General features: G+C 35.2%; 1 protein-coding gene across 2 annotated transcripts in view; it reads left to right on the forward strand.

Moving 5' to 3' along the window:
* Window positions 1-27,108, forward strand: part of lrrk1 (leucine-rich repeat kinase 1) — an 83,677-nt gene that overhangs the window by 46,749 nt on the left and 9,820 nt on the right. For both annotated transcript variants that reach the window (XM_059527540.1, XM_059527550.1), the window contains 10 exons: window positions 2,328-2,497; window positions 3,229-3,368; window positions 5,495-5,753; window positions 9,726-9,895; window positions 13,763-13,960; window positions 14,707-14,984; window positions 20,323-20,517; window positions 21,143-21,294; window positions 25,681-25,798; window positions 26,895-27,011. In XM_059527540.1, coding sequence (XP_059383523.1) covers window positions 2,328-2,497; window positions 3,229-3,368; window positions 5,495-5,753; window positions 9,726-9,895; window positions 13,763-13,960; window positions 14,707-14,984; window positions 20,323-20,517; window positions 21,143-21,294; window positions 25,681-25,798; window positions 26,895-27,011 — 1,797 coding nt within the window. The remainder of the gene's footprint in view (window positions 1-2,327; window positions 2,498-3,228; window positions 3,369-5,494; window positions 5,754-9,725; window positions 9,896-13,762; window positions 13,961-14,706; window positions 14,985-20,322; window positions 20,518-21,142; window positions 21,295-25,680; window positions 25,799-26,894; window positions 27,012-27,108) is intronic.

A 27,108-nucleotide genomic window follows, 5' to 3' on the forward strand; every position in this document is an offset into this window, starting at 1 on the left:
AAGTGTTCATTTAATGCATATCAGCAAATAAACCGAATATTTAACAGATGTTATGTCAGATTAAATAAATGGTTTAAACGGCAATGGTGGCTGGATGCTGCACAGGTGACAGGAGGCATGGGTGAAGAAGATATCCTGTCTCCCAGCAGCCAGCTATCACCAAAGCCATGCATCCTCTTCAGCAAACTGCAGAAGTCATGTGTGCTTCCATCACCCATCCATCAGGCCATCACCCACCACCTCCAGAAATTTCCAACAGCATAATAATGGAGTGTAGTTAACAACTGAATTTAAAGCAATGTTTCTTCTTATTGCCCTCTGAAGATATGAAGCCTGATGTTAGAGGACCAGGCAGGAGGGGGCCTGATGTTGGAGGGCCAGACTGGAGAGGGCCTGATGTTGGAGGGCCAGACTGGAGAGGGCCTGATGTTGGAGGGCCAGACTGGAGAGGGCCTGATGTTGGAGGCCTGAACTTTGAAGGCAAAGGCCTGGTTGATACACATGTATACCTCCAAGGATCCTTCCATTGCAACAGGCCCCAGGATGGCCAAAACTTTCTCTTCCTCTGAGGGAGAGGAGGAACTGTATTGATACCCCATCAGTCTTGTTTGCTTCCCTCCGTTTTGTCACAATTGCGAAGTCCCTCCATTATTCCTGACTTCTGGTCTTTGTTCGTATCCATAGCCAGCATAATTTTTTTTGAGTGATTTCTGCACAGATTTTATTTTTGTCAGCATTTGTAATGCTGTTTTGCAGCTTTGAAAATAGCTGAACTTAATTATTTTCCCCCTCCTCCAAAAGAACTGCAATTTCATGCTTTGAAAATTGGGGTTTTCGGCTAATTTTCATTAACACATGGCAGAATGGCAAGGAGACTTAAATAGGAAAAATTTAGCACAATAAGCATCAGGTGTCCACAACAGTACACCACAGTTAAAAAAAAAAAAAAATTAAATTGTGGTTAAGTAGCCTATATCAGTATTAGCTAAATAGCCTAAGAAATAGTATGTATATGAAATTGTGAAATTATTGACATTGAGATCAGAAAAGAGCACATTTTTAACTCTGTGTGTGTATATAATGTATTGCAGAACAAATGAATGATTCCTTATTACTCGACTCCTACGTAACATCATTTCAAAAGCGTAATTAGAGTCGAAGAAAAGATAAAATAAAACCAAATTACTGAAGGTGGCGGTATGTGCTCATGTCTCCCGTCTGCCATTAGATCGAAGAAGAAGAAGAACGACGGCTCAAACCAGCGTAGTTTGAACGATGGATCTGCGACACAGGTACTATGGTTTCGGGAAACAGTAGTGACTAGCTAGTTGATTTCTTTAAAGATGCATCGTACTATGGTAGTTAAACCAGCGAGTTGCATCGTTGTACGGGAAACGCACCCCTGGACTATAAGTCGCATTTATTTAGAACCAAGAACCAAGAGAAAACATTACCGTCTACAGCCGCGAGAGGGCGCTCTATGTCTTCAGTGTAGACTACAGGAGAACTGAGCAGCATAGAGCGCCCTCTCCCGGCTGTAGATGGTAATGTTTTCTCTTGGTTCATTAATCTTAGTTAATTTCTCTCGGTTCATGTTAAATTAATTTTGATTAAATAAGTCGCACCTGACTGTAAGTCGCAGGACCAGCCAAACTATGAAAAAAAAGTGTGACTTATAGTCCGGAAAATACGGTATCTTTGCAACGCTTTAGCTGTTTGATATGAATCTGGCTATGAATCATTGTACAAGCCCAGTTTGGTGACAGCGCCACCTATTGGCCAGAGCGTGAACATTTTTGTCGCAAAAACCATGTATTTCTGAGGTCCCAGTTGTGCAATTTTGAACCAGTTTTGCATATGGTTTTGTTTGTTTCGCTTTTTCCTCTTTCAGTGTTGATTGAATCTTCACTAAAATTGGTCCAGGTCAGACACAAACAAAGACAAAACCACACAAATACAATTACTGGATTTTTTTCTTCAGAAAAGCCTGAACAGTTTTGCCTGTCGACGACACCAAAAAGGAAGTGAGTTATTACCTTGGCAAATCGTTTGCGTATTGGCACGAAGTTTTTCTTTGTATCAACGCCACATTGCCCTGAGAACATCACGCACATTTCTAGTGCCACCTACTGGTCAAAAGTTATAAACCAGACAAATCTGCTCAGTGAGTCATTCAGTGTCCCATTGGAGTTTGGCCATGTAGCTGCCACTTGCTATTTATATTTAGTTCTCAGCTGAAAGTGTCTTGGTAGCTGATCGATGTTCACATTTCTGGATTGTTTCAGTCGACTGATCCTGATGACTGTCTTTGTGATTTTTCGTAATAGGCATTTGAGACCAAAAAGCCCATGAAGAACCAGAGAAACCGCAGTACGGTGATCTACAGCTTTGCAGGGAACCAGCAGCGCAATCGCTGCAGCACTTTCCGCGTCCGGCGCAGTCAGACCATCTACTGGAAAGAAGGTCTGCTGGTCACCTTTGACGGCGGATACCTGAGGTTAGAAAGGGTTTGTTTTTATTTCTGAGAAATGTTGGTATTTAATGAATAAATGTATTTATCAACATTTCCTTTGCTTCTTAATTCACCCAGTGTTGTCAGAGTTAGCTAAAACTGTGCTTTTGTTATTTATATATAAAAATACAAAATATTAGATGAAAAACTTCCATTTAAATGAAAAATATATATGTCGCTTTGACCGCTCGCAGAAATAAAGTAATAAAAGTGAAAAAAAGGGTTATCTTATGCTTTAGGTGTGTAGACAATTTGACGTCTTTGTTATTTTTGATAATAAATAGATCAATCTTCTTTGAACTATTAGCAAAGTCACAGAACTCAGCTGGTTCATTTGGCGGTCAGTTTTTAACAACAACAAACTAAAAAACAACTAAATATTACTAAATAAACAATAAGCAGTAATAATTGATGATAAACAATTTATAAGTATAAATAAATTACTGTTTTATGGCATTTCTGAGAAAATGCATAAATATTTATATTGAGTCTTGTTAAAAGGCTGAAAAAGCAAATTAATGAATTTATGATTAATAATAATACAAATAATAATAATAATCATTAAAAAATAACTGAATAGATTTTAAAAAGCACATAACAAAATTACTAAAATTGAAATGAAATGAAAATATAAAAATAGAACTAATTCAAATATTACAAAAAAATTTAAGAGCAACTACTACAAGAAAAAAAATGACACTATTTTTCATCCACAGCATCGAGTCGTCTGACCTGAACTGGAAAAAGAAGAAAAGCGGGGGCATCAAGATTATTTGCCAGTCAGAGACGAGGGATTTCTCAGCAATGGCTTTCATCACGGATCACATTAACGCTCTCATAGAGCAGTGGTTTCCTGGTGAGGATGCCTCTAGATATTATTCTGAATCACTACAGATATCTGGTGTATTAAATATGGGTGTAATACAGACGTTCCCAGTGCATGCATGAACTGATCAAACATTTACCTTTAATGCAGTGCAAGGCGCTTTGGAGCAAAGCACCTGTAAAATGTATAAAATGGCAGCAGCAGCAATAGGATATAACACAGGCAGAGATTACTTTTATTAATAATAATTCTTCCATGTATAGTATTCTTGAGTATATTAGTATTCTTCCATGCATAGCTGTGGGCTATTTACATTGCAACTTGCAACATTAATACAGAATGGAGTGTGTGTGTGTGTGTGTGTGTGTGTGTGTGTATATATCTTTCCTTTTTTTGTCACTTTATGGAAGCAAATATATATATATATATATATATATATATATATATATATATATATATATATATATATATATATATATATATATATATGAACAAACAAACTAAATTGTTGGTTGAAATTAAAATGTTAACTAAGCAAGGCAAAATTTCTCAGTTAATATTGTTTATTTACTTTTATTACCTGATGTACTAAAATAACTGAAATAAAAATACATAAAAAGACATGTATAAATAAATAAAAAACTATAAAAAATGCACAACAAAATTACTAAAACTTTTTTTTTTTTTAAAAGACAAACCAACAGAGGTCCAACAGAAATCAAAATGATTAAAAACATGTCATCAAGAGTGATAATATCTCGACAAACATCCTAAACCCCTCACTGTAGGGTATTAATGTGGACATGCAGCTGTTTGTTTCTGTGCGGCGTTAATGTTGCACTGTGGGAGTTTGCTGTGTGTCAGTGCAGAGCTGTTTCCCAGTATTAACACGCTGTCAGTCAGCAACACAGGTGCAGCACAAACACGCTGAACTCTATAGATGGCCTTATGAATCAGACTGTAGTTTATACAGCAGCTCTGATTGACTCATTAGTCCACATGAAGCCTGTGAATTACAGCAGACGCATCAGCACACACCTGCTCCATTCAGCTGTTACACATGTGACACTCAGCTCAGATGTTTGTGGGTAAACAAACTCACTGCTTTGTGAGATTATTAACACATGCATGTGATGCTGATTGAATGCGTGTTCTAATCAGCCTTTTGAAAACACTGAACATACACACCATATTTTTGTATTTGCTCAGAAACTATTTAAAAAGGTGGTTTACTTATCCATTTACTTATTTATTTTTAATTGTTTATCATTTAAAGATTTATTTATTTTTCAGGCTTTTTGACAACACGATTTACAGCTGGATATTTATGTATTTGCTCAGGAATGGCCTGAAAGCGTGATTTGTGTATTTATTTATTTATTTGTTTTTAATAGTTTATTATTGTTATTATTAATATTATAGCTTTATTTTATTTTTCAGCACTCAGTATACATCTTACTTATCAATTGTTCAGAAATAACTTAAATTTGTGATTTATTCATGTATTTATTATTAAATTGTATTATTGTTGTTATTATAGATTTGTTTTGTATTGTTCAGCCTTTTGACAACACTGTATATAGAGTTTGATATTTATGTAATTAAGGAGTGGCTTAAAAGGGTGATTTGTGTATATTTGTTTTTGATTGTTTATTGTTATTATATATATTATATAATTTTTTTCAGCACTTGATATACATCTTAGTTATTCATTTGCTCAGAAATTACTTAAATTAATGATTTATGTATTTTTATCCGTTTTTATATTTATTTTTCAGCTTTTTGATAACAGAATATACATCTAAATATTTATCTATTTGCTCAAAGTGCTTGCTTTTTAGTTGTTGTTGTTGTTGTTGTTGTTTATCTTTCAGACTTTTGACAACACAGTGTGTCTTCATGTATTTATATGTATTATAAAAAAATTATTCTTTGTTTACTTAGTACTATTAATTTATCAATTGTTTATTCTATTCTATTCAGAGGAACCATAATTTCAGCCGAACAGCTATTGTAGAAAAAGTGGATTCAGTTCAGTTTTTAAATCTATCGAGCCATTTTCATTTAAGCCTTGATTATTGTCTTGGTATATAAAGATGAACATCTGTGTACAGATGTTTATGATAACATGCACATGTTGCTCTCTCCCGGTCCAGCGCTGACGGGCAGTGAGAGCGACGGCTCTCGTCTCATTGAGCAGTATGCGCCCTGTCCGTACTGCAGCTCTGGACCCCGGCTGTCCGACCCACTGCCTCTGTCCATCTCCAGCCACAGCACTGTCCACTACTTCAACATGGAGGACTGCGTGCTGGCAGCTGTGGACAAGGAGCACATCAGCTGCCCCAACCACCCCAAACAGCCCGTCCCGCTACAGGAGCTGGTGCCCGAGCTCTTCATGACTGACTTCCCTTCACGGTATCACAACAGTTATGCTTTTAAACCATCTGATGTATATTATTATACTAGTTTCTGTATGAAATGGTGTGTATAAAGTGAACAAGAAATCTAAATCACAGACTTAAAATATATATACATATATTAGATGCAGTAGAAATGAGAGTTGCTAAAATGTGGAAAATTTCAAGTTAATTTAGGAAATATTCCAGAAATGTTGGAAACGTTGCAGGATTTTTTTGGAATATTTCATGGATTTTTGGAAAGTTTCTAGAAATTTTCCAACCCTTTGCAACCCTAGCCCCCCCCCCCCCCCCCCCCCCCCCCCCCCCCCCCCCCCCCCCCCCCCAAATTAATCTTTATTTCATCCTTACCAATTTCTAGATAAATAGTTTAATGTGACGCAAGAACCAGCAAAAAATAAATAAATAAAACACCAAACATCACAGGATTCATCAAATTCAAGTCTAAACCTGATGTAATTGTGGTTTTCCCCCCAAAGTGATGTAATATCCTGGAGTCGCCTGCACGATCACTTGCATTTTTTCTTATAACAGTGGAAACAACTTGAAATATGTCATTATTTTTGCTCATAAATGTAAGAGTAGCACATCATTCGGAACTGCAAAGGGTCTACTTTTATTTGTGTGCAATCACAATGTCAGCAAAACTTTGTACTTTTTTTAGAAAACAAACAGGATGCGCTTTCTTCTGTCTCTCTGAACGGGAGCGCTTCACAAAAATAAACTGAAACTCCGCAAATACTTGCCTCACAGACATGATAAATATATCTAGAAAGTAGTGCTGAGTGGTAAGACCAAAAATTTATATCATGGTATTCTTCAAAATTATACTGGTTTCATGGTATATGATTGTTTTTTTTTTTCATACATATAATTCCAAACAGTCAATAATCGACAGGTGCTTGGAAACGCTGTTTTGCACTCATTTATTGACGAGTCATATCATCAATATAAGACAAATAAACCTTTTTTTTTACTTTAAAATGAAATGATTCAAATCGAAAACAAAAATTCTTACATTATGTAATCAGTAAAGATGCATTCCTCAAGGCACCTTCAAAGATCGTCAACTTCATCTTTGTGACACTGACGCAGAAAACTGTAGTATATTCTTAAATAATTCAAATATCTCCTTACTGTTTCCCACCGACTCATTAATGGTAATTACTTTCACTGGGTCACCGTCCAAGCCGCTCTTGACCGTCGCTGTAGCATGGTCTCATATTGTTTCCACCAGAACAGAAAATCCATTTCATCACCATAATAATTGATGGATATCTACAATAAGGAGGAAGCCTAAAACAAACCCGATGAGCGGCCCACGTCTGAGCTATGACAAGAAAATTGTCCTGAAGCCATAAATAAGTCGGGGCCATCGTAAGCACTGACTGTTTTTTCTTATTTCAAATAGTTTTTTTAAATAGAATTTAAATAGTTGCGAAAGAGCAGTTTCCAAACCAAATTCAAATCCTGCATTTAATAAATGATAATATTCAGTGATGTGATATGTTCTCTGTGTGGACAGTTGCAGCTTGTAAGCTACTTATTATTACTAAAACAAATGTGACCCTCGAGCACAAAACCTTACAAAACATCTGAAGTAGCATGGGTTTATTTGTAGCAATAGCCAATAAAACATTGTATGGGTCCAAATTAACCATTTTTCTTTTATGCCAAAATTAGAAAAATTAGAATTTACAAATAGGAAAGATTTTACATACATACATATTTGCAATTAGAAAAGATTTTACATACACATATTTATCTATAATTATAATTCTATTATAATTCAAATTAATTACTAATAATAGTATTACCAATGCTACAATTTGTATTTGGTATACGTTTAGTTTTTTTTATATATATAATGAAAGAACAAATAAACTAATAAAAATGACAAAGTAGCTCAAACATAAAAAAAATTAGCTCATTTATTCATTATATAAATAATATAAAAAAACTAACACCTGATGTCAGACTTAACAGATATTTGTGTATATCAATAATCGTATCTTTTGAATTATCATTTTATGAAGTATTTAATTTGCTGTATTATCCAAAAACAGCCATTGTTTCATTATTATAAAGATTGACTTTTGTTTTTAAAAATGTTAAGCTGTTTTTACTCTGTTAAAAGTATCACCTATTTGTTATGAAACATAATATTTTTTGGTTTGCATTCATCAAGGTACAAATCAGAAAATAAATCAAATTAGACTGACTGTATTATCCAAAAATAGGCATGATTATCATGATGATTAAACCTAATGCTGAATTTCCAGGGAAAATAACTATATTGTGTTGAGATTTTGGTCACTCTGCGGATACACAAATGTCCCAGTTTTACCACACCACGCACTTTGTGGTTTAAGAATAAGATGGAAAATTGCTGATGCAGTTTTTGATCTAAATAAATAGTCTATCTGCGAGTAAACAAAACCTGCTGCTCACGTCAAAACAGGTTACTGCTCATTAGAGCTGCTCTTCACAACAGGCCTGTTATAAAGTCTCTTCAAAGAGAAAGTTGAAAGGTCACGATTTGCGAGTAAAGCAGTTTAGCTTGACCTTATTAGTATTTCCAATCTGTATTAAGAACATATTCCAGTAATCCTGTTGTTTTTCATCCTGACTGAAATCAAACCTTGCAAGTGACTGGTGTTGCTAAACTAATGACTCGATAGTCAGCAATAAATATATATATATTTTTTTTTAAAGCAAGGCAAGGCAAGTTTATTTATATAGCACATTTCATACACAATGGTAATTTAAAGTGCTTTACGTAAAATAAAATAAATAAAATAATTTAAAATAAATCACAACAATAAAACAAGGAATTTTAAAATTCAGAAAATATTATTTAAAATTGATTTAAAAGGTTTAAAAAGAATTTAAAATGGTTAAGTTTTAAATTCCAGTTAAGAATTTAACCTATTATCTATTTATATGCTCAGATTGTTTATATACAAGTGTGATATACAGTATATATAGTTTAAAATGTATATAATTAATAATTTCTGTAGTTTTTCTTTTTTTAAATACTGAATAAAGCATATATACTATATTATACACACACACGCACACACACACAAAACAATATATATTTCAGTTTTTTCATGTAATTTTATTCTATTTCAGGTTTATATCAGTTCAATCAAAATGTTTTCAAATTTTCTGCTAACAATGGCTGCACTGTCTGGCATCACAGTGTAAACCGTTTCAGATTATGAAACACTCGAGTTGAAAACAAAGGATTTACATGAGCTTCATCCCTACAGCCGTGTGACCCGGAGACGTCTTTAATTATACAGGAGGGATGAATGATTTTACCAATTATTTATATGATTATGCAAACAGCATAATCCTCTTGGCTTGATTCCTTATAAATGAGTGTTTTTCCTGTTAATATCTTTGGCGCAAGTTTGTTTCACACACCCATAAAGAAGTGGTGAGGAAGGAGAGCACTGAAAGCATCTGTGTGTGCGATCAGCCATCGGAGGCGGTTCAAAGCACACGACCGATGAAATGACGTTCCCATATGGAGCTTTAATGGAAATGATTAGGAGTGACGGCTGACTAAATGGACTCGTTTTGCTTTGACATACTATGGCTTTGATTCACAGCAGCCACAAGAATGGAGCTGGAAAGAAAGAACAAAGCTTTCGGCTATCTTGTCAGAAGTCAGAAGGCATGTTTAGTTTGGGGTCGCTGAGAGAGTTGTTGTTTTTTTTTTTAAGAAGTTTCTAATGATTGTATTTATATACATAATATACACAGTACATGTCCATTTTTCTAAATGGAGACTTATCATCGGAAAAAGTTTTCCATTGATGTATGGTTTATATATTTATATATTCATTAGTATTTGATGAATACAAAAAAGTAAAAAGTATTCAAAATGGAAATCCTACGTAATATGAGTCACACACAAACATAGTCATGTGTTCAGAGCATCTGTATGTGTGCATTTCAGTTTGTTCCTGTTGAAGAGTGACCTGCAGTGGAGTGAAGATGCAGCAGATATCCTGGGACAGGGTGGCAGCGGCACCATCATCTACAGAGCCAAATACAGAAGCCATCCGGTGGCCATTAAACGCTTCCACTTCAAGAAATGCAAACAGCAGTCACTCAACAGCAGCACAGGTTCGTCATGCTCCTCTACTGCCCCTGCGCTTCCTCCCAAACCAGCCTCTGTTATCTTTAGATCGCGTTGACCGCACTGGATCCGCTCGATGAGTGATCGGAGAGTCAGAGGCGATCGGTCGGTGTTCCTGCAGCCACATGTAAGGTCAGAGGTCAAAGCGCTGTCGTTCTACTCAAGTCTCGCAGCGGCTCTGACTTGATGGAATTTCCTGTTAACAGAGAAACGTTAATCCTCACTGGATTTCTCCCGCTGTGTGTCTTTCTCCGATCCAAAACCTACTGAGCTGCAGAATTTAATGAGACTTGTGCTAAAATACCCCAGTGAGGAAAATTAATTCAAGAGAAAATCTCTAAAAACATGTTATCGTCTTACACAGTTAGACAGACTTGTAAGTCAAAAATTATGATATTATACCAAAAAAATAAAAAAGTATTGAGATTGCCAAAGGAACCAGTGGGACCGAAAGTCCTGAATTCTGTTCTTTCAAATACATTTAATATACTTTACTTTTTTTTTTTTTATGCATGGATACTGGCAGTGCTTCGCAAGCTAGTGTCGACCTGCACATGCTTTTGAAATACGTAATAATAATAGCAATAATAATAAAAATTATTATTATGTCTATACATTTATGGATGGATGGATGGATGGAAGGATAGATAGATAATTCAATAAAAAAAGAATGAATGAATAAGGAAATAAATAAAAGTAATTAAAAAAATAGAATGAAATATGATAACGTGCCGGTTTAATGTCCGTTTTGAGTGCTATGAAAGTCTAATGTTATTAGACTTTATAAGCTGTGGTTTTACAGCAGCACATCCCATCGTAATGATTTTCTCTTGAGCTGTGTCACGCTCTGCTAGTTTCTGCCTTCCTCTGACCTTGACGGCCTTGCACCTCTTCTGTCTGCTTCCTTGATCCTGCAAACATCTCCCAACTATTTCTAAAGCGCAGTCTGTGTCATAATTCATACTGCCAGTGAGAGAGAGAGAGCTGCAGAGCCTCACATCAGTCTGCTTCGTTTGCAGGTTTGACTATTTCTCTGTCATCTGCATTCACTGCTGTTTGAATTGGCTTCTCAGCAGTTCCTGGTTTCACGTCTCCGCTTATTTATTCCCCTAACGCCCATTCTAGAGCTTTCTTTACTATAAAGACGGCTACTAAATCAAGGCATTTACTTTTGGCACAAAGTCCATCTTCTTCATGAATTCCAGATGTTTCTTGTTCAAAGATTGCGGTGTTTTGTCGAGTGCAGTCATGTACTGGTGGTTTATGGTCTGTAAAGCCATGCCGTATGGTAACTAACGGCAACAGCGGCATGCATCTGCCCTTTAGAAGCTTCTAGAATCCTCATTTAGCTTTTGTTCTGAAGTTCTAAATAAAAATTATTAATATTATTATATATGCAGTACTGTGTTTACTGTACTTAAAACATAATAGTCAATGCTTTTGAGCTTCTGGCAACAAATAAATAAAATTTAAATATCTGAATAAAAATTTCATGAAACAGTTTATTTGCTGAATAAAAAATATAAAATAATTTAATTTTTGCATTTTTTTGTTTTTGTTTATCTGTTCCCAAAAGGACAGAAATTTCTAGAGTATTGACTATTATGGTATGTAATAATAATTTGTTTTCCTTTTTCTTTCCTTTTCCATATTTGCTACTGTATAATAAAAAATAGGCCAGAGGTAGTTTTTGTATATGGATTGTTTTCTCTGGATGTGTCCAGCAGCACAAACTGTGAGGTTAAAAGAGCAATGGTCAAGGATTAGGCTTTACGTAACACAGACTGACCGCTATCATTAAGCACTGTAATAAAAAAATAAAAAAACATCCAGCCCGAGACCTCAAAGAGGAAACCTGTGACTGTTTCCTGACCTGAAAATAAATGTTCTGATTTACAGCTGCAGGGTTTCTACTGGCTCTGGTTACTCACATGTACTAAAACAGAGCTGGTCTGGGGTCAGCGGCTGCTTCTGTAAACTCTTAATGAGCACTGCTGCAGCTCTTGTCCCGCTGCGTCACACATAACCCAAAAAACTTTGTTTCATGACACGACAGTAGTTTGAAATAATACGCAGGAGTCTGAATGCTTCTGAAAGGCGTTTAATGTGCTTTTAGGGATCCAGGACACTAAAATAAAGACTGTATGCACCGTACAGACATGATTTACAATCCTCTGACTGAAAGACCACCAGGCTTTAGTGATTTCCGCTCAAATTCGACAGCTGACTCCTGGAGAAACAAGGTCTGCTACTTCAGGCCAGTTTTCACTGACAGCATTACCTAGTCAAATAAATCATGATCTATATTCACATCAGTGTGTTTGGGTTTTTCACCATGTGTTTCTTTCAAAGTAGGCCATGGTGCTTTGACATCTTCACTATATGTTCTCCTGCTCCAAAACAAACCGGAGAAACTGAAATGAATCTACAGTGAAAACAGTGATGTGCTTCCTCTTACATGTAAAGCTTTTTTTTTTTTTTTTTTTTTGCTTTTTGCAGTATTATAAAGTGGGTGGGGCATTGGGGGTCGGGGCAGAGAGGGAGAGAAATTGCAAGCTCATAGTCTGGAGTGAGACCATAAGTGTGTTCGACCAAAGTCCCTTTCTTGGTTCACATGTCGTCGGTGTGGAAGTTCTATGTCTGTCTGTCTGTCTTTCAATATGTCTGTCTGCCTCTGTCTGTCTATCTCGGTCTATCTCTGTCTATCTGTCTGTCTATCTGTCTGTCTGTCTGTCTGTCTGTCTCTGTCTGTCTGTCTCTGTCTGTCTGTCTTTCTATATGTCTATCTGTATATCTCTGTCTGTCAGTCTTTCTATGTCTGTCTGTCTTTCTATGTCTGTCGGTCTCTCTCTCTATCTGTCTGTATGCCTGTGTGTCTGTCTCTATCTGTCTATTTCTGTCTGTCTGTCCATCTGTCTGTTTGTCTGTCTCTATGTCTGTATCTCTGTCTGTCTGTCTCTGTGTGTCTCTGTCTGTCTGACTGTCAGTCTGTCTGTCTGTATGCCTGTGTGTCTGTCTCTATCTGTCTATTTCTGTCTGTCTGTCCATCTGTCTGTTTGTCTGTCTCTATGTCTGTATCTCTGTCTGTCTGTCTCTGTGTGTCTCTATCTGTCTGTCTGTCTCTGTGTGTCTCTATCTGTCTGTCTGTCTCTGTGTGTCTCTATCTGTCTGTCTGTCTCTGTGTGTCTCTATCTGTCTGTCTGTCTCTGTGTGTCTCTATCTGTCTCTGTGTCTCTATCTGTCTGTCTGTCTCTGTGTGTCTCTGTCTGTCTGTCTGTCTCTGTCAGTCTCTGTCTGTCTGTCTGTCTGTCTGTCTGTCTGTAGCTTTGTTATACAGAAAATACCATGGTATTAATGTTTTTATTTATTTTTTATCATTGTTGCTTTTGGACTTGTACTGTGTAAACATTATGGTAAAGTCGGCACCAACAGCCTTGTGGGCAGCGCAAACATACATTGACGCTACCATGTTCGAACTCAAGGACCTTTCGAGATCCCTCTCCCACTTTGCTTCCTGTCAATTCTGATCTGTCCTGTCACAATAAAGGCAAAAAATGCCCAAAAAAACCTAAATCTTTAAATACCATGGTAAATATATGTGGTTTTATGGTATCAAAGTAGAGTGGAATTAACGTCAGATATGGTCACCGCTAAAGTAAATAATGTGATGAATTGTCACAAAAAAACTGTAATTTTCCAATACAGAGGTTGTTATAGATTCACATGCTGATGTGAGCGTATGAATGTGATTGTGTTTGCACTCATTATGGATAATTATTCCATGACCTGAGGTCTGAGCCGCTTTCTTCAGGCCTACAGCTCAGTAACAGCATGTTGAATTGGTCTCTTCACAGACACCATGATGAAGCACCTGCAGTCGATGGATGCGGCCCGCAGCTTCTCAGAGTTTCGTCAGGAGGCCAGCATGCTCCATTCCCTGCAGCACCCGTGTATCGTGGCTCTGGTGGGCATCAGCATCCACCCGCTCTGCTTCGCCCTGCAGCTGGCGCCGCTGGGCAGCCTCAACACCATCCTGGAGGAGCGAGCCAAAGGTGTGAGCATGAAAGTCAGCATGGGAATTAGTCTGTATTTACATCAAATATAACAGCAGTAATGATCAGGCAACTACATATTCTAATTTATTATATATAACTACATGTTTTTTATTTGAAAGTGAAATAATGTTTAAAAATATTAGAGATTTTAAGAAAAACCTTTGCGTTTTCTAGTAATATTGTACAGTAGCAAATATAAAAAAAAAATAAAAAAAAAATAAAAATATATATATATATATATATATATATATATATATATATAGAGAGAGAGAGAGAGAGAGAGAGAGAGAGAGAAAGAGATATGAAAAATTCAAGTATTCATTAAATATTCATATCCATTTAATTTATTTTGCAAAAGTGTGTGTGTGTGTCTGTGTGTGTGTGTGCATATAGGCTTTTTTTTTAATGTATAAGAATTACTTTTTGTTAGCAAATAATTTGCTGTTCTTTAGCTCTCCATCACTTTTATAACTTTTTCAGAGAATAATGATCATTTGGCATCAGACAATTATTATTATTATTATTATTATTATTATTATTTGGCATGAAGATTGGGACTTTTAAGTGCATCAGACTTGTGAACAAACATTTAAACCCTTAATAATTCACAAAAATACTCCCATCATTTACTCACCCTAGTGTCATAAACATCATAAAAGCAGTCTCTTCTGACTTCATACGATGGGTTTGTGTGAGAAACATTCTGAAGTTCACGTCTGTCTTTTTTGGCTGATGCTCCTCAGGCTCTCAGTTTGTTCCGCTGGGTCACATGCTCACCTTCAAAGTGGCCTATCAGATCGTGACAGGCCTGGCGTATCTGCACAAGAAGAACATCATCTTCTGTGACCTCAAGTCCGACAACATCCTGGTGTGGTCTCTGGAGCTGGAGGAGTCCGTCAACGTCAAGCTGTCCGACTACGGCATCTCGCGCCAGTCCTTCCACGAGGGAGCGCTGGGGGTCGAGGGCACCCCCGGGTACCAGGCTCCCGAGATCCGGCCCGGCATTGTCTATGATGAGAAGGTTCGTACCCATCTGATTGGCTGCCCCAGCAGCTTTAGTGTGACCGCAAAGTTCAACTCAAGCTGAATTCAGATTCAAAGGATGAATGCTTTGTCTTTACACTCCTGTCAGAAAGCCATGTTAAAAAGACTAGTTAATGCAAAGTACTGTTAAAGATTTAGAAATTTCCAGAAGTTAATAATTAATATTTTAAATTAGCTTTCATTTTTATATAAAGTTTTTGTTTTAATTAAAGTTTATCATGTACTTTTATGTATTTTTGTTTTCTGTTAGTATTTAAAAAAAAAATTATATTAAGTTTTCATTTATTTTTATATTAGCTTTATTTCAGTCACTGAAAATTATTTGTAATTGTTTTGGCTACCATTTATGCTTATAGGTTTTTGTCATTTTGTAAGGTTTTTATATATATATATATATATATATATATATATATATATATATATATATATATATATATATATATATATATATATATAATTTATAGGGGTGTGCACGGATAGTCGAACTTTCGAATATTCGTTCTGCTCTAATTATTCGATAAATAAAAATGAAATTCGAATTTCGCAACAAAAAAAAAAGTTCTCAATTAAACCGAATTTGGTCACTTTCTGTGATTCTCCACGGCATATTTGAAGATGTATGCAAGCAAAAAATAATTAATGAATGAATAAGGGGCCGTTCACATATCGCGCCTAAAAACAGATGGAAAACGCTAGGCGCGCCGCTTTCTCCTTCTTTCCAAAGCGCTCAGGCAGAAGCGCTCCTGAGGCGTCTGTCATTGCTAAGCAACAATGACGCGCTCTCTCCATGAAGATGCAGAAATTTCAGCAAAGGATAAATGGATTTGCAGCACAAAAAATGGCTTTCAGTAGCTCTGCTACTAAATTTATTCCAAAATGGCAATCCATATACAGATATAATCAGCTGTTCCTTCATCTTGGCTGAGCTTTCAACGTTGTTAAGGGAAAGGATGAAGCTGATTGGTTAGTTCTTGTCATATGACCCGCGGTTTGCTTGCGGCTCTCTGAAAAGTTGAGATGTTTTTAACTCGATGCGGTGCGGACGCGCTTGGAAAAAACGGGCGCGTCGCACCGCGTGCGCATCGCGACCGCGACGCTTCCATTATGAGCGCGCATACCGCGCCCCTACATTGGAAATAACGAACTTGAGACGCAATATGTGAACGGCCCCTAAGAACTGCGGTCTTCCTACTTCAACTATGCCGTGGAGAATCACAGAAAGTGACCGAATTCAAGAACATTGTTGCGGCATCTCTCAAGCAACGAAACACCGCTAACTTGGAGAATGCAGTGAAAACTCCTCTTCTCGCGTCTGCCCTAGACCCTCGGCACAAACATCTCAGGTTACTCGATGAAAACATGAGAGAAGTGAGTCCCGCCAACGTCTATGCCGTCAGAGTGCGTTTTATCCACGGCCGGCCTTATTGTTAACAGACTAAGGAGCCGACTTTCCTCCGATCATATTTACATGCCTGTATTTCTTAACAAGAACATGTAAAACAATAGAAAAAAAAAGCAAAAAAGATTTGCTGACAGTTTAAAAGTTTCAAAGTTAAGTGTAGGCTACGTTCTACAATAGCCTAATTGCTGCAGGCTGCTTTACGTTTTCTCTTTTACTTTTTCTTTTTTTTTCGTTAACTTTTTTTATTTTTTATTTTTTTTGCTTTTAATCTGTACTTTTGTTTGTTTGCACGCATTGTTAAAGGTTTTCAGCTACAAAACACGATGTGTGATGTTAAAGCTTATTGTGTGTAAGCTTGTTCAAAAAGACGAAAACAAATATTGCTGAAAAATAACGTCTGTCTCATTAAACTTAATTTAAATAAACGAATATTCTAATATGCGTTTTTTGTGAGCTCAAATATTCGAATGTGATATTTGCGGAAAACGCCCATCCCTAATAATTTAATTATTAGAAATGTTATGTTTTTATAATTTGTATTTTTCTTAGCTTTAATTTATTTATTATTTATTTTAATTTATGTTTTAGTCATTTTAATTCTTCAACTTTGAGTTATTTGTCAAGGCAATGTTTCTAATTTTCAATTAATTTAGTTTTTCCATCTATTTATATTTGTATGAGTAGTTGTCAACATTTACAACACTTGGCTATCCAGTGTTTTCTTGTACTCCTGTAAATAACTGCGCATTAGTGTCAGCTGATCCTGATTTCTGCTTGTTTTTCCACACTGAGGCACAAGTTGAATTGACCTGCAGTATTCAACAGCATCTGTCAATAGAGCTTAACTTGTTTTGCACCCAGAACGCACCTTTCATCGGTCTGTCCAGTCCAAGTAGTGAATCTGAGAGGCGTCTGGAGAACACTTCGGACAGGGTTTCTTTGAGATTGCCTGTCCACATCCAGGGATTTCCTTCAAAGACAGATTTGAGATCCAGTAAGGCTTTTAGAGCAGTTCACGAGGCTGATTTGTTTTCCAGCTCGGTTTGCTGAGTTTGCGTGGATCACATCCAGCAGAACAGAATTAAATCTATTACCATGTTTTCAATGGAGTTTATGATCATGTTTCCACAACTTTCATGCAGCGTCACAGGAGAACGACAGATGTTTCAGATGTTGTAGTACGCAGGACAGTTTATCCTCCCAATCCAAATCCTGGAATTGTTTCAGATTTGTTTTAGATTTGATTGTTCTTTTTAGGTCTGGATTGGCTTTTTTCCGCATATAGTTTTTGAGTAGAAATCTGTAGAATAAACATGCTGTTTTCCAGTGACTGATAAAAATGGACCCAATGCACCTTGACTTTCTGCAATCGGCAACACAAGAGCTTGTGATTTTCACAAAGACTTTCCAGTTCTGTGTCGTATGTGCATCAAACAGTAAGTAGGTGGACTGTGGGCGACTGTAGTGCCGTCTGAAACTGAAAATCTTTCACAAAAGTTAGAGACCGTGTTGTTTTTTTTAAAAATCCATTTTGTTTAATTCATATATATATATATATATATATATATATATATATATATATATATATATATATATATATATATATATATATATATATATATATATATATATATATATATATATATATATATATATGTGTGTGTGTGTGTGTGTGTATAATCCAAGCTAGTATGCATTAAAATTTTCAGTCTAATTGATATGCTTATAATACTGTATGTTTTGTAATGGTTTTGTTTTTTATTATTTATTTATTTGTTGTTTTTGTACTTTTTGTCAGACCAGATGTTGTACAGCTTAAGAAAAATATTCTGAAAATTCTGAATATTTTATTTACATTCGAATTGTTATCCTGATAAAAAAAAAATAAAAAAAAATTGTAATGGGGAAAACCAGTGTAAAATTAAAACTGAGTTTGGGCATTTCATCTGCAAATATAACAAGGAAATACAGATATGATTATTGTTATATTATTTCCAATCAGTAAAAAGGTGATACACTCAGAAATGACTCAAGGAAGACCCTCTAACTAAATATGAATGGCAAGATGATGAAAATATTATATTAGTTGTTTAGGCTAATTTAATAATGAATATCTGGAAGTTTTATACGTGTGTGTGTGTGTGTGTGTATATATATATATATATCTCAAATGTGAAAGGTTGTTATCCATATAATGTAGTTGGCCTAAGAAAAAAAATATTATATATATATATATATATATATATATATATATATATATATATATATATATATATATATATATATATATATATATATATATATATATATATATATACGTGTGTGTGTGTGTGTGTGTGCTCTCAGACGGTTTTTGTTTCACGGAAGACAAAGACATACAGGTCCTTGAATATAAATCAACAGGATTAATTTAGTGGCATTTCTCCGAGGCATTTTAATTAATTAGTGATTAATGTCATTACTAATCGAATCATTAGCGTAATAGCCTTTTAACGTGAGATATCTGGACTCAAGAAAGACTGAGAGTAAAGAGTCTCTGTAGATCCTCTGTGCCTGTGTGTGTGTGTGTGTGTGTGTGTTTGTGTCTCAAATACAAACTATTTCCTGCTTTTTCACATGCCTGCTCTGTGACGTCATTTCAGGCTACCGAAACTGTAGCGAAATGTGGAAATTTGTCTTTTTTTTTTCTTTGTGTTGGCAAAGCTGAGTGCCCTAAAAATACAGTCCCAGATTGGCACGGCTCTCATCAGAGCACATGTCCATTTATAGAAATGACCTAGAAAGACATTTAATAGAAATACGTCTGGCGAAACTTCATTCTTTCTTTTGTTAACTCATCCTTTGCTTTTCCATCTGTTGTCCTCCCTTCCGGCCTTACATTTCACCATCGCCATAAAGTCTGGGCCACATTCTCACTGCAAAAAAATATTAATCTGTATTTTTTTTTTTCTTTGCAAATATCGAAACATTCTTAAAAGAGTAACTTTTACAACAAGTGGCTGCCAGTAGGAACGTAATATTAAGTTAATTTTAGAGAGAAAACTACCTACTATTCATTTTGGCTAGTTATAATGTCATTTAGTTTTTTTTTAAGCTGAGTAAATAAATTCTGTTGGATAAAATGTTTATATTGCATTCATTTTTATTTGGGAGAAAAAAGGGTTTCAAAAGAAAAATCACTAAAAAAATTATTAAACATTCAATCTATATGTTTACATTAAGAAGTATAATGATTAATAAATAAACTATACTAAAATTTAAAAACAAGATTTTTTTCAATTATTTGATATGTTTGTCACATTTTTTCTCTGACTATTTTTTATTATTGAAATAATTCTAATAATGTGAAAAAAAAAGTGATAGAAAAAGTTTAGCATAAAAGTTTTTTTTTTTTTACTGGGAGGAAAAATCTGATTATTGAAATGAATTTGGTCAATTAAATATGAAGTTTTGTTTTTTTGAAAAATGCATGACAATTTGTGCTTTAAAAAGCAGTAAGACAGACATTTATGTTGTTGTTGAATAAATTGACGTAATTTCCATGCATTTTTCTGGAAAAAATATTTATTTTTCTTCTCAAGTAAATATATTTTGATTTTTTTTTTTGATTTTTTTTTTATTTGTATTAGAAAACAGGAGAAAAATACGAAGTAAGGAAGTTATTTTTTGCAGTGTTGTAGATTTTTCTCCACAAGAATTGCACACACAGATGGATGAGACCAGATGTTTATTATTGTTTTCATTTATCAGATTATGTCACAGCCAGAATATAAAGTGAAATACACAGCTCGGCTTGTGGAGATCTAGTTTGCCCGGTGAGACAAGGAATAGCATTGTGTAAATGGGCCGCCTGAGACTGTTTAACAGCATTACAGTGGGTTGCTGTTAGATGACTCTGTCGTGTGTGTTTCAGGTGGACATGTTCTCATACGGCATGGTCCTGTATGAGCTGCTGTCCGGCCGTAGACCGTGCATGGGTCAGCACCAGCTGCAGATCGCTAAGAAGCTGTCGAAGGGGCTCAGACCGGCACTGGGCAGCCCAGAGGAAGTGCAGTTTCACTGTCTGCAGGCGCTGATGCAGGAGTGCTGGGACACCAAACCAGAGAAGGTACAACACATGCCTGACTTTCATAAACAGGCATTCACAATTCTTTTGCATAAAGCTAAATTCAACTTAGTCACACCATTATTGGTTGCTGTTGCAACCAGGATTAATTAAATTGATCAAAAGTTACCTTTAAACAAAGGCTTTTTTTTTTATAAATGCTGTTTTTAACTCTATCAAATAATCCTTCAAAAGATCAAAATCAACTTTGATAATAATCAGAAATGTTTCTCAAGCAGCAAATCAGCATATTAGTATGATTTCTGAAGGATCATGTGACACTGAAGACTGGAGTAATGATGCTGAAAATTCAGATTTGACTTGCATGAATAAATTACATTTTAAAATATATTCAGATAGAAAACAGTTATTTAAAATGTTAATAATATTTCAGAATTTTCATTCTTTGTATTTTTAATCAAATAAATGCAGCCTTGGTGAGCAGAATGACATTCATAAAAAAGTCATGCCATCTCCAACTTTTGAGCTGTAGTGTACAGTATTGCCTCAGTGTATGTTAAAATAGAGGTAATCCAGAGACAAAAATAGTCACTTAGGCACGTTTTAGCTGCAGACGTTGTGAAATAAAGCATGCGTCTAATACTGTCCTGTCCTGCGGTGGCTGTAGCGTCCCCTGGCCGCTCCGCTCATGAGACGGATGCAGGATCCCAGCTTTGCTTGTCTCAGGTACCTGCTGCCCTGCCAGGAACACAGCCAGCTCTTCTTGTCCCCGCTGCAGGGACACAACGCTGTCTTCTGGGATGGAGACAAAGACGACAGGTGTGCTTGCATGCTCACATGGCTTTATTAATATGATTTAGCTTTCATTTTTATATTTTCTTTTTTTTCTTTTATTTTAGTTTTAGGGTTATTTTTCTATTTCATATATAAATATTGTATACATTTATTTTTTAGTTCAGCTTTAGTTTTAGTATTTTAGTACTATTTTAGTTCACATTTTTAATATTTTTTTACATTTTTATTTTAACTTACTCTCAGTTAACTAAAATGCATTTTAATGCCATATTTATTTACTAGTTTAATTAGCTTTTATTATTGTATTTACCTTTTTTTTAGTTTTGTGCTTTTTTGAAAAAAAAAAAATATTTTGCTTTATTTTCATTTCAGTTTTTGTTTTAGTAATTTTAGTACTTTAACTTATTTCAACAGCATTTCTATTTTTTGTAAGTAATTTTTTTATTCCTTTTTTTCATTTATGCTTAATTTCAGTTTAACGCCATATCTATGTATTCGTATTATTAATATTTTGAATTAGCTTTAATTTTTTTATTTTCCATTCCTTTTTTAATTTAATGCTTAGTAATTCTGTTTTTTTTTTCTTTTTTTTAATTAATTTTAATTCCATTTCATGGCAACATTTATTTACAGCTTTAAGTTAAATTATTAGATTTTTTTGCATGTGATACACGTGTGCCTGTGACTCCTTAAAATGCTGTCTATGTAGGCAGCTCACTAGTTTTTGGAACAGAGCCCGAGTCTTTTCAATAATGAAGCCAGGTTTGCACTTTTACAGAAATCACAAGCCCGTAATCACCCCTTTCACTTCATTTCCCTCATTTAAACGCTCTCCAGTTTTTCTATTTACCGCCAGTTGCTCCTCTTCAGACCTCTGGCTCACTCATATAAACACCCTCATTAAAATCATTCAGTAATTCATTTTTCCATCTTCCCTTGATGCTCTCAAGCCTCCTTTAAAAAAAATAAAGGCTCATTTGAATATTCATGAGCATGTATGTAAGAGCTCATTATTATGCACGACGGCCCACCACCAGGCTGATAAATGCCCCGTGATCTACAGCCAGGCTCATCTGATCATCGGCCGCTTTGTTTGCTGGCACTCGATCCTACAAGACGCTTCGACGAAACTCTCTGCTTTTATGTCTCGGCACAGGTGTTTGCAATTACCAGCGATGCCCATCGCCCTACTGGGTCTGTTAATACTTCATCACCAGCACCACAATGAAGATACAGTAATATTAGCATTAATCATAATATTAGCTAGTGCCTCCTACCTAGTGCCTTAAGACGTAAGTGCTTACAACTAAAACAGTATGCTTTGGAATAGCTATGGATTAGTTAAGGAACAGCGGGAAACACCTGGGAATATCAGGGAATTTTTTTTTTTTTCTGATTTCCATAATTGTAAAATTATAGTGTATTATGTAATGTATGTAATGAAGTTTATTATAGACATTACTGTTTAGACATTTGGAGATTTTATTTTTTGAGAGCAAAATATTAAGATTTCATATAAACAATGTTCTTTTGAACTTTCTATTCATCAAATATCTTTAAAAACAAAAAAAAAAACAATATTTTATAGGATCCACAAAAAGTTTAAGCATCTGTTTTCACTGCAGACTGGAGTAATGATGCTGAAAATTCAGCTTCCAATCACAGGAATAAATTACATTTCAAAAATATATTCCAGTAGAAAACAGTTATTTTAAATTGGAAAAATATTACACAATATTATTGTTTTTACTGTATTTCTGATTAAATAAATGTAGCTTTGGTGTGCATTTTCATTTTTCTTTTTCTTGTTTTCTTGTTTTTTTCTTTTTCTTTTTTAATCTAAATTTCAGTTAACAAAACAAAAAACAAATATTAATGCCATATTTATGTAATAGTTAATATTGTGAATTAGCTTTTAATTTTTATTTTAATTGTGTTATATACATATATAGTTTTTAATGTTTTTTATACATATATATAGTTTTTAATGTGTTTTAAATGGTTATGCCTTTCCCCCCCATTTTAAGTAGAAATTGATGTTTGTGGGTGTTGTGTAGTGGGTGTATGTAGGAAAAAAAAAATCCTTATCCTGTAATCCAGTAATTCAGCTAAACGAATAAATGTAAATGTACATGTACTGGAACAGGGCTGAGCTGGTTTAAAATGGTTTTAGCTGGTTTCACTTGATCTCTCATCTTTATGAAGCTAAAAGTGCCTAAAAATGAAAGGACTGGGAGACCAAACTAATGTTTTTCTGGTCCTTATTGGTTTAAATTGGTCTCCCGTCCTGAGCGAACTGGTGTTTAGCTGAAAAGTGCCCACAGCCCCTTTAAAGTGCCCTAACGCCTTTTGTGAGGCTTTCTAACCATTCCAGGAGACAAAGCTAATTCAGGCTGGTTAAGCTATTTTCTTTTCAGCAGGGAAGCAAACAAGACATCAAATAATTGGCACAAAGCAGGCAGTAAAAGCTGGATGTGGGATTTGCAATCTAATGGCCCCCTTGATCATCGGACGGCCTACCAGCAGTATCCTGTAAATTATATTTTAAGTACATTAGTGTGAGGTCGTCCCGGATCACTTTATCACCACAGTCTTTATTTGTCCAAGTCTGACGTTGCCAATTTGATTATTGTGGCTTCATAAGCCAAAGGGAAAAAACTGCAAGCACAATAAACAGCTCACTGGGCTATCTGGATCAGGAGCGTCCGTGGTTTGTGACGGATTGAATCATTTGGGGGCTGTCACAGCGCACCGTCAGATAAATGACTCTGTGATCAAGTAATAAATCACTGTTCAGCAAATGAATTAGCAGAATATATAAACCTGCAAACCGGCCCACACTGACTGCTGCATAACAGCGTGATGTGTAATAAATGTTTAGATTAAAGACTCGTCATAAATCATACGCTGCTCTGAAATCATTTGGCTTTGTACCACACGCTGTGTTTGTACAAAAGAACAAAACAGCCAGGAGGGACAATACTTGTGTATTAGTGGCGTCAAGCCTCATTATTACTGTTAAAAGTAATATTTTTAGTACTCAATTTTAGTTTTATATTTTAATTGCGTTTTTAGTTTTTTTTTTTTAAATTATTATTATTGTTATTTCCATTTTTTTGTTGTTGTTTTTTTCAGTTTGTAATTTCAGTGCTTCAGTTTATACTTATTTAATTTCGGTGGCATTTCTAATTTAAATTAGTTTTTAATCAAACCCTTAGAAAAGCATCACTCTCATCACTCGTGTTAGTTTTTATTTCTGTCTAGTTTTTTTGTGTTTCAAGACAATTTTTTTGTTTAGTTTTAAAGACTAATAGTTATATTATTTCAGCCTACATTCGCATAAATGTATTTAATTGTTTTATTTTTACTTAACAATAATAACCCCAAGAAAAGCACCACTCAAATGTTCTTCTTTTTCTTTCTTTTTAATTTTTTTTATTATTATTACTTTTTATTTAAGTTTTAGTCTTTATTTATTTCCAGTTAGGTTTGTAAATTTAGTGCTTTTACTTAAACCTCGGTTAAAAATTTCAGTTAGTTGACAAAGCATTACTAGATTAGATGTTTTCTATCAGGGGATCTTGGCTAATGTTCTTTTTTTATGCTGTCCTTTGCTGGGGGGGGGGGGGGGGGCGGCTTATCTGTTGATGATAAAAATAGGATAAATAAGCTGATCAAGAGAGCTGGTTCAGTTATTGGTCTCATCCCAGACTCACTTGAGGTCATTGTGGAGAAGAGGATGAGGTCGAAATTAAAAATTATGTTTTTTGAAGGCCATCCACTATATAGTGTTTTTAATGGACTCAGAAGCTCTTTCAGCGAGCGTTTAATTATGCCTCGGTGCTCCAGTGAGCGATTGAGAAGGACTTTTGTTGACTGTCAAACTGTTGAACTGTCTGTTCTTTGCCCTGCATTTCTGAATTGTGCAACTGTATCTTGTTATAATCATGTCTCATTGGTCTCTTAATCATGTTTTTCATAGGTTTTAAATGTTGAATTATTTATTTATGTGTGTTAGCTATGTGGTGTGCTTGTTGGCTGTATGTTTTAAGTTGGTGGCAAACCAGTTTCCCTTTCGGGATTAATAAAGTTTTCTCTCTCTCTCTCTCTCTCTCTCTCTCTCTCTCTCTCTCTCTCTCTCTCTCTCTCTCTCTCTCTCTCAATATTAATGTTTTAATTTATTTTTATATTTAGTAATTTATTTATTTTCAGCTTTTTTTTTTCATTTACAAAAATGTTTTTAATAGTTTTAGTAATCATAATAGCACAGAGAAAAGGCATCACTTAGATTGGATTTCAAAACTACTGTGTCCCACAGGCACATTTATGTTTCTCTCTCTCTCTCTCTCTCTCTCTCTCTCTCTCTGTGTGTGTGTTGTGTGTTGTGTGTGTGTCCGTCCCCCCCTGCAGGAATTACACAGTGGTAAACTTGGCCAAGGGGCAGGTTGAGGTGAAGCGGATGCTGTGTCCAGGAACACGTCTGAGCTGTCAAATGAAGATGGAGAACAGTTTGTGGACGGCCACTGAGGTACTTTGAGCTGTCAGTCACAACATTATCAGAAAAACACAACTAATGTATAAACGCCGAGAGCATTCACTTCTCACAATAGATTGTTGTAACTCCGTGTCAAACCAAAAAACTTTGTTGCACAAGTTTTGTGTGTAATTTTTCCACCATTAGCAGAATAGCAGAAATAATGACCATTTTCAGACAGGTTTCCTGATCAAACAGATGTCCATGCTCTCAAACTCAAAAATGGTGAGGTTTTGATGAGGTTTCATCATGTTTACACTACCGTTCAAAAGTTTGGTGTCATCTATTATTTTTAGGGATGCATTAAATTCGAAAGAAATGTAAAGACATTTATAATATTACACAAGATTTTTATTTTTTAATGAATGCTTAAAGAATGATTGAAAATAATTTATCCTGAAAAAAATGTATTGTGTTTCCCCAAAAATATAAATAGGCACAACTGTTGTCAATGTTGATGATAATAATAATAAATGTTTCTTAAGCATCAAATTAGTATATCAGAATGATTTCTGAAGGATCATGTGACACTGAAGACTGGAGTAATGATGCTGGAAATTCATTGTCATTTGTAGTCTGGTTTGTGTTGATTTGTTCAGTTTTTTAGCATTAATCGTTATTTCCAGATTTGTTCAGATTCTCAATGGAAAAGTGCACAAGCAACATTGCTCAAAAAAAGTAAATATGGTGTGCAATTTTTTAAGAAGGAATGGGAATCTGAATTTACAAATTTGGTTCTTTATTAACAATTTCAATTCCTTGAATGTTTTAGTAATTTAAAGGGAGAAAGAATGAATGGTAACGATCATGGGGGAAAACAGGACACTTTTTTTTTTTATTGCAACCACCACCATCTTTACTCCAAAACCATCTGAAGTAGCATACATACCAAGAAAAGTCATGTGCATTTTAATTGTTTTAATAGTTTAATAAACAGATTCAATCTTATTCCAGAAATTCATTTGGTCCCAGTAAGAAGACCCCAAAAATGGTTCTGAATATGTGTTTCTCGATTCCCATCACTGTTTGTAAATGAGCGCGGCAAATGAATGGAGATGGTTATCCTGATACCTTGTTGCTGTTTCTGCAGGAACAGGAAGTCTTTATCTACAGCCTGAAAGAGATGTGTCCCTTGAGTCACCCGCAGAAAGTGCTCTCCTGTCCGGCTGTGGTAACCTGTCTCTTTTTACTGCCCGCCAGGAAAGAGGTCAGTGCCCCAGCCTTGCTGTCTGGCTTATGTTGATCATGTTCTTGTATATTTGTTTGTTTCTTGGTTTAGATATCCAAAGTTAAAAAATATATAC

The sequence above is a fragment of the Carassius carassius genome, chromosome 3 (genome assembly GCF_963082965.1).
Source record: "Carassius carassius chromosome 3, fCarCar2.1, whole genome shotgun sequence".
In the NCBI taxonomy this organism is placed as follows: Eukaryota; Metazoa; Chordata; class Actinopteri; order Cypriniformes; family Cyprinidae; genus Carassius; species Carassius carassius.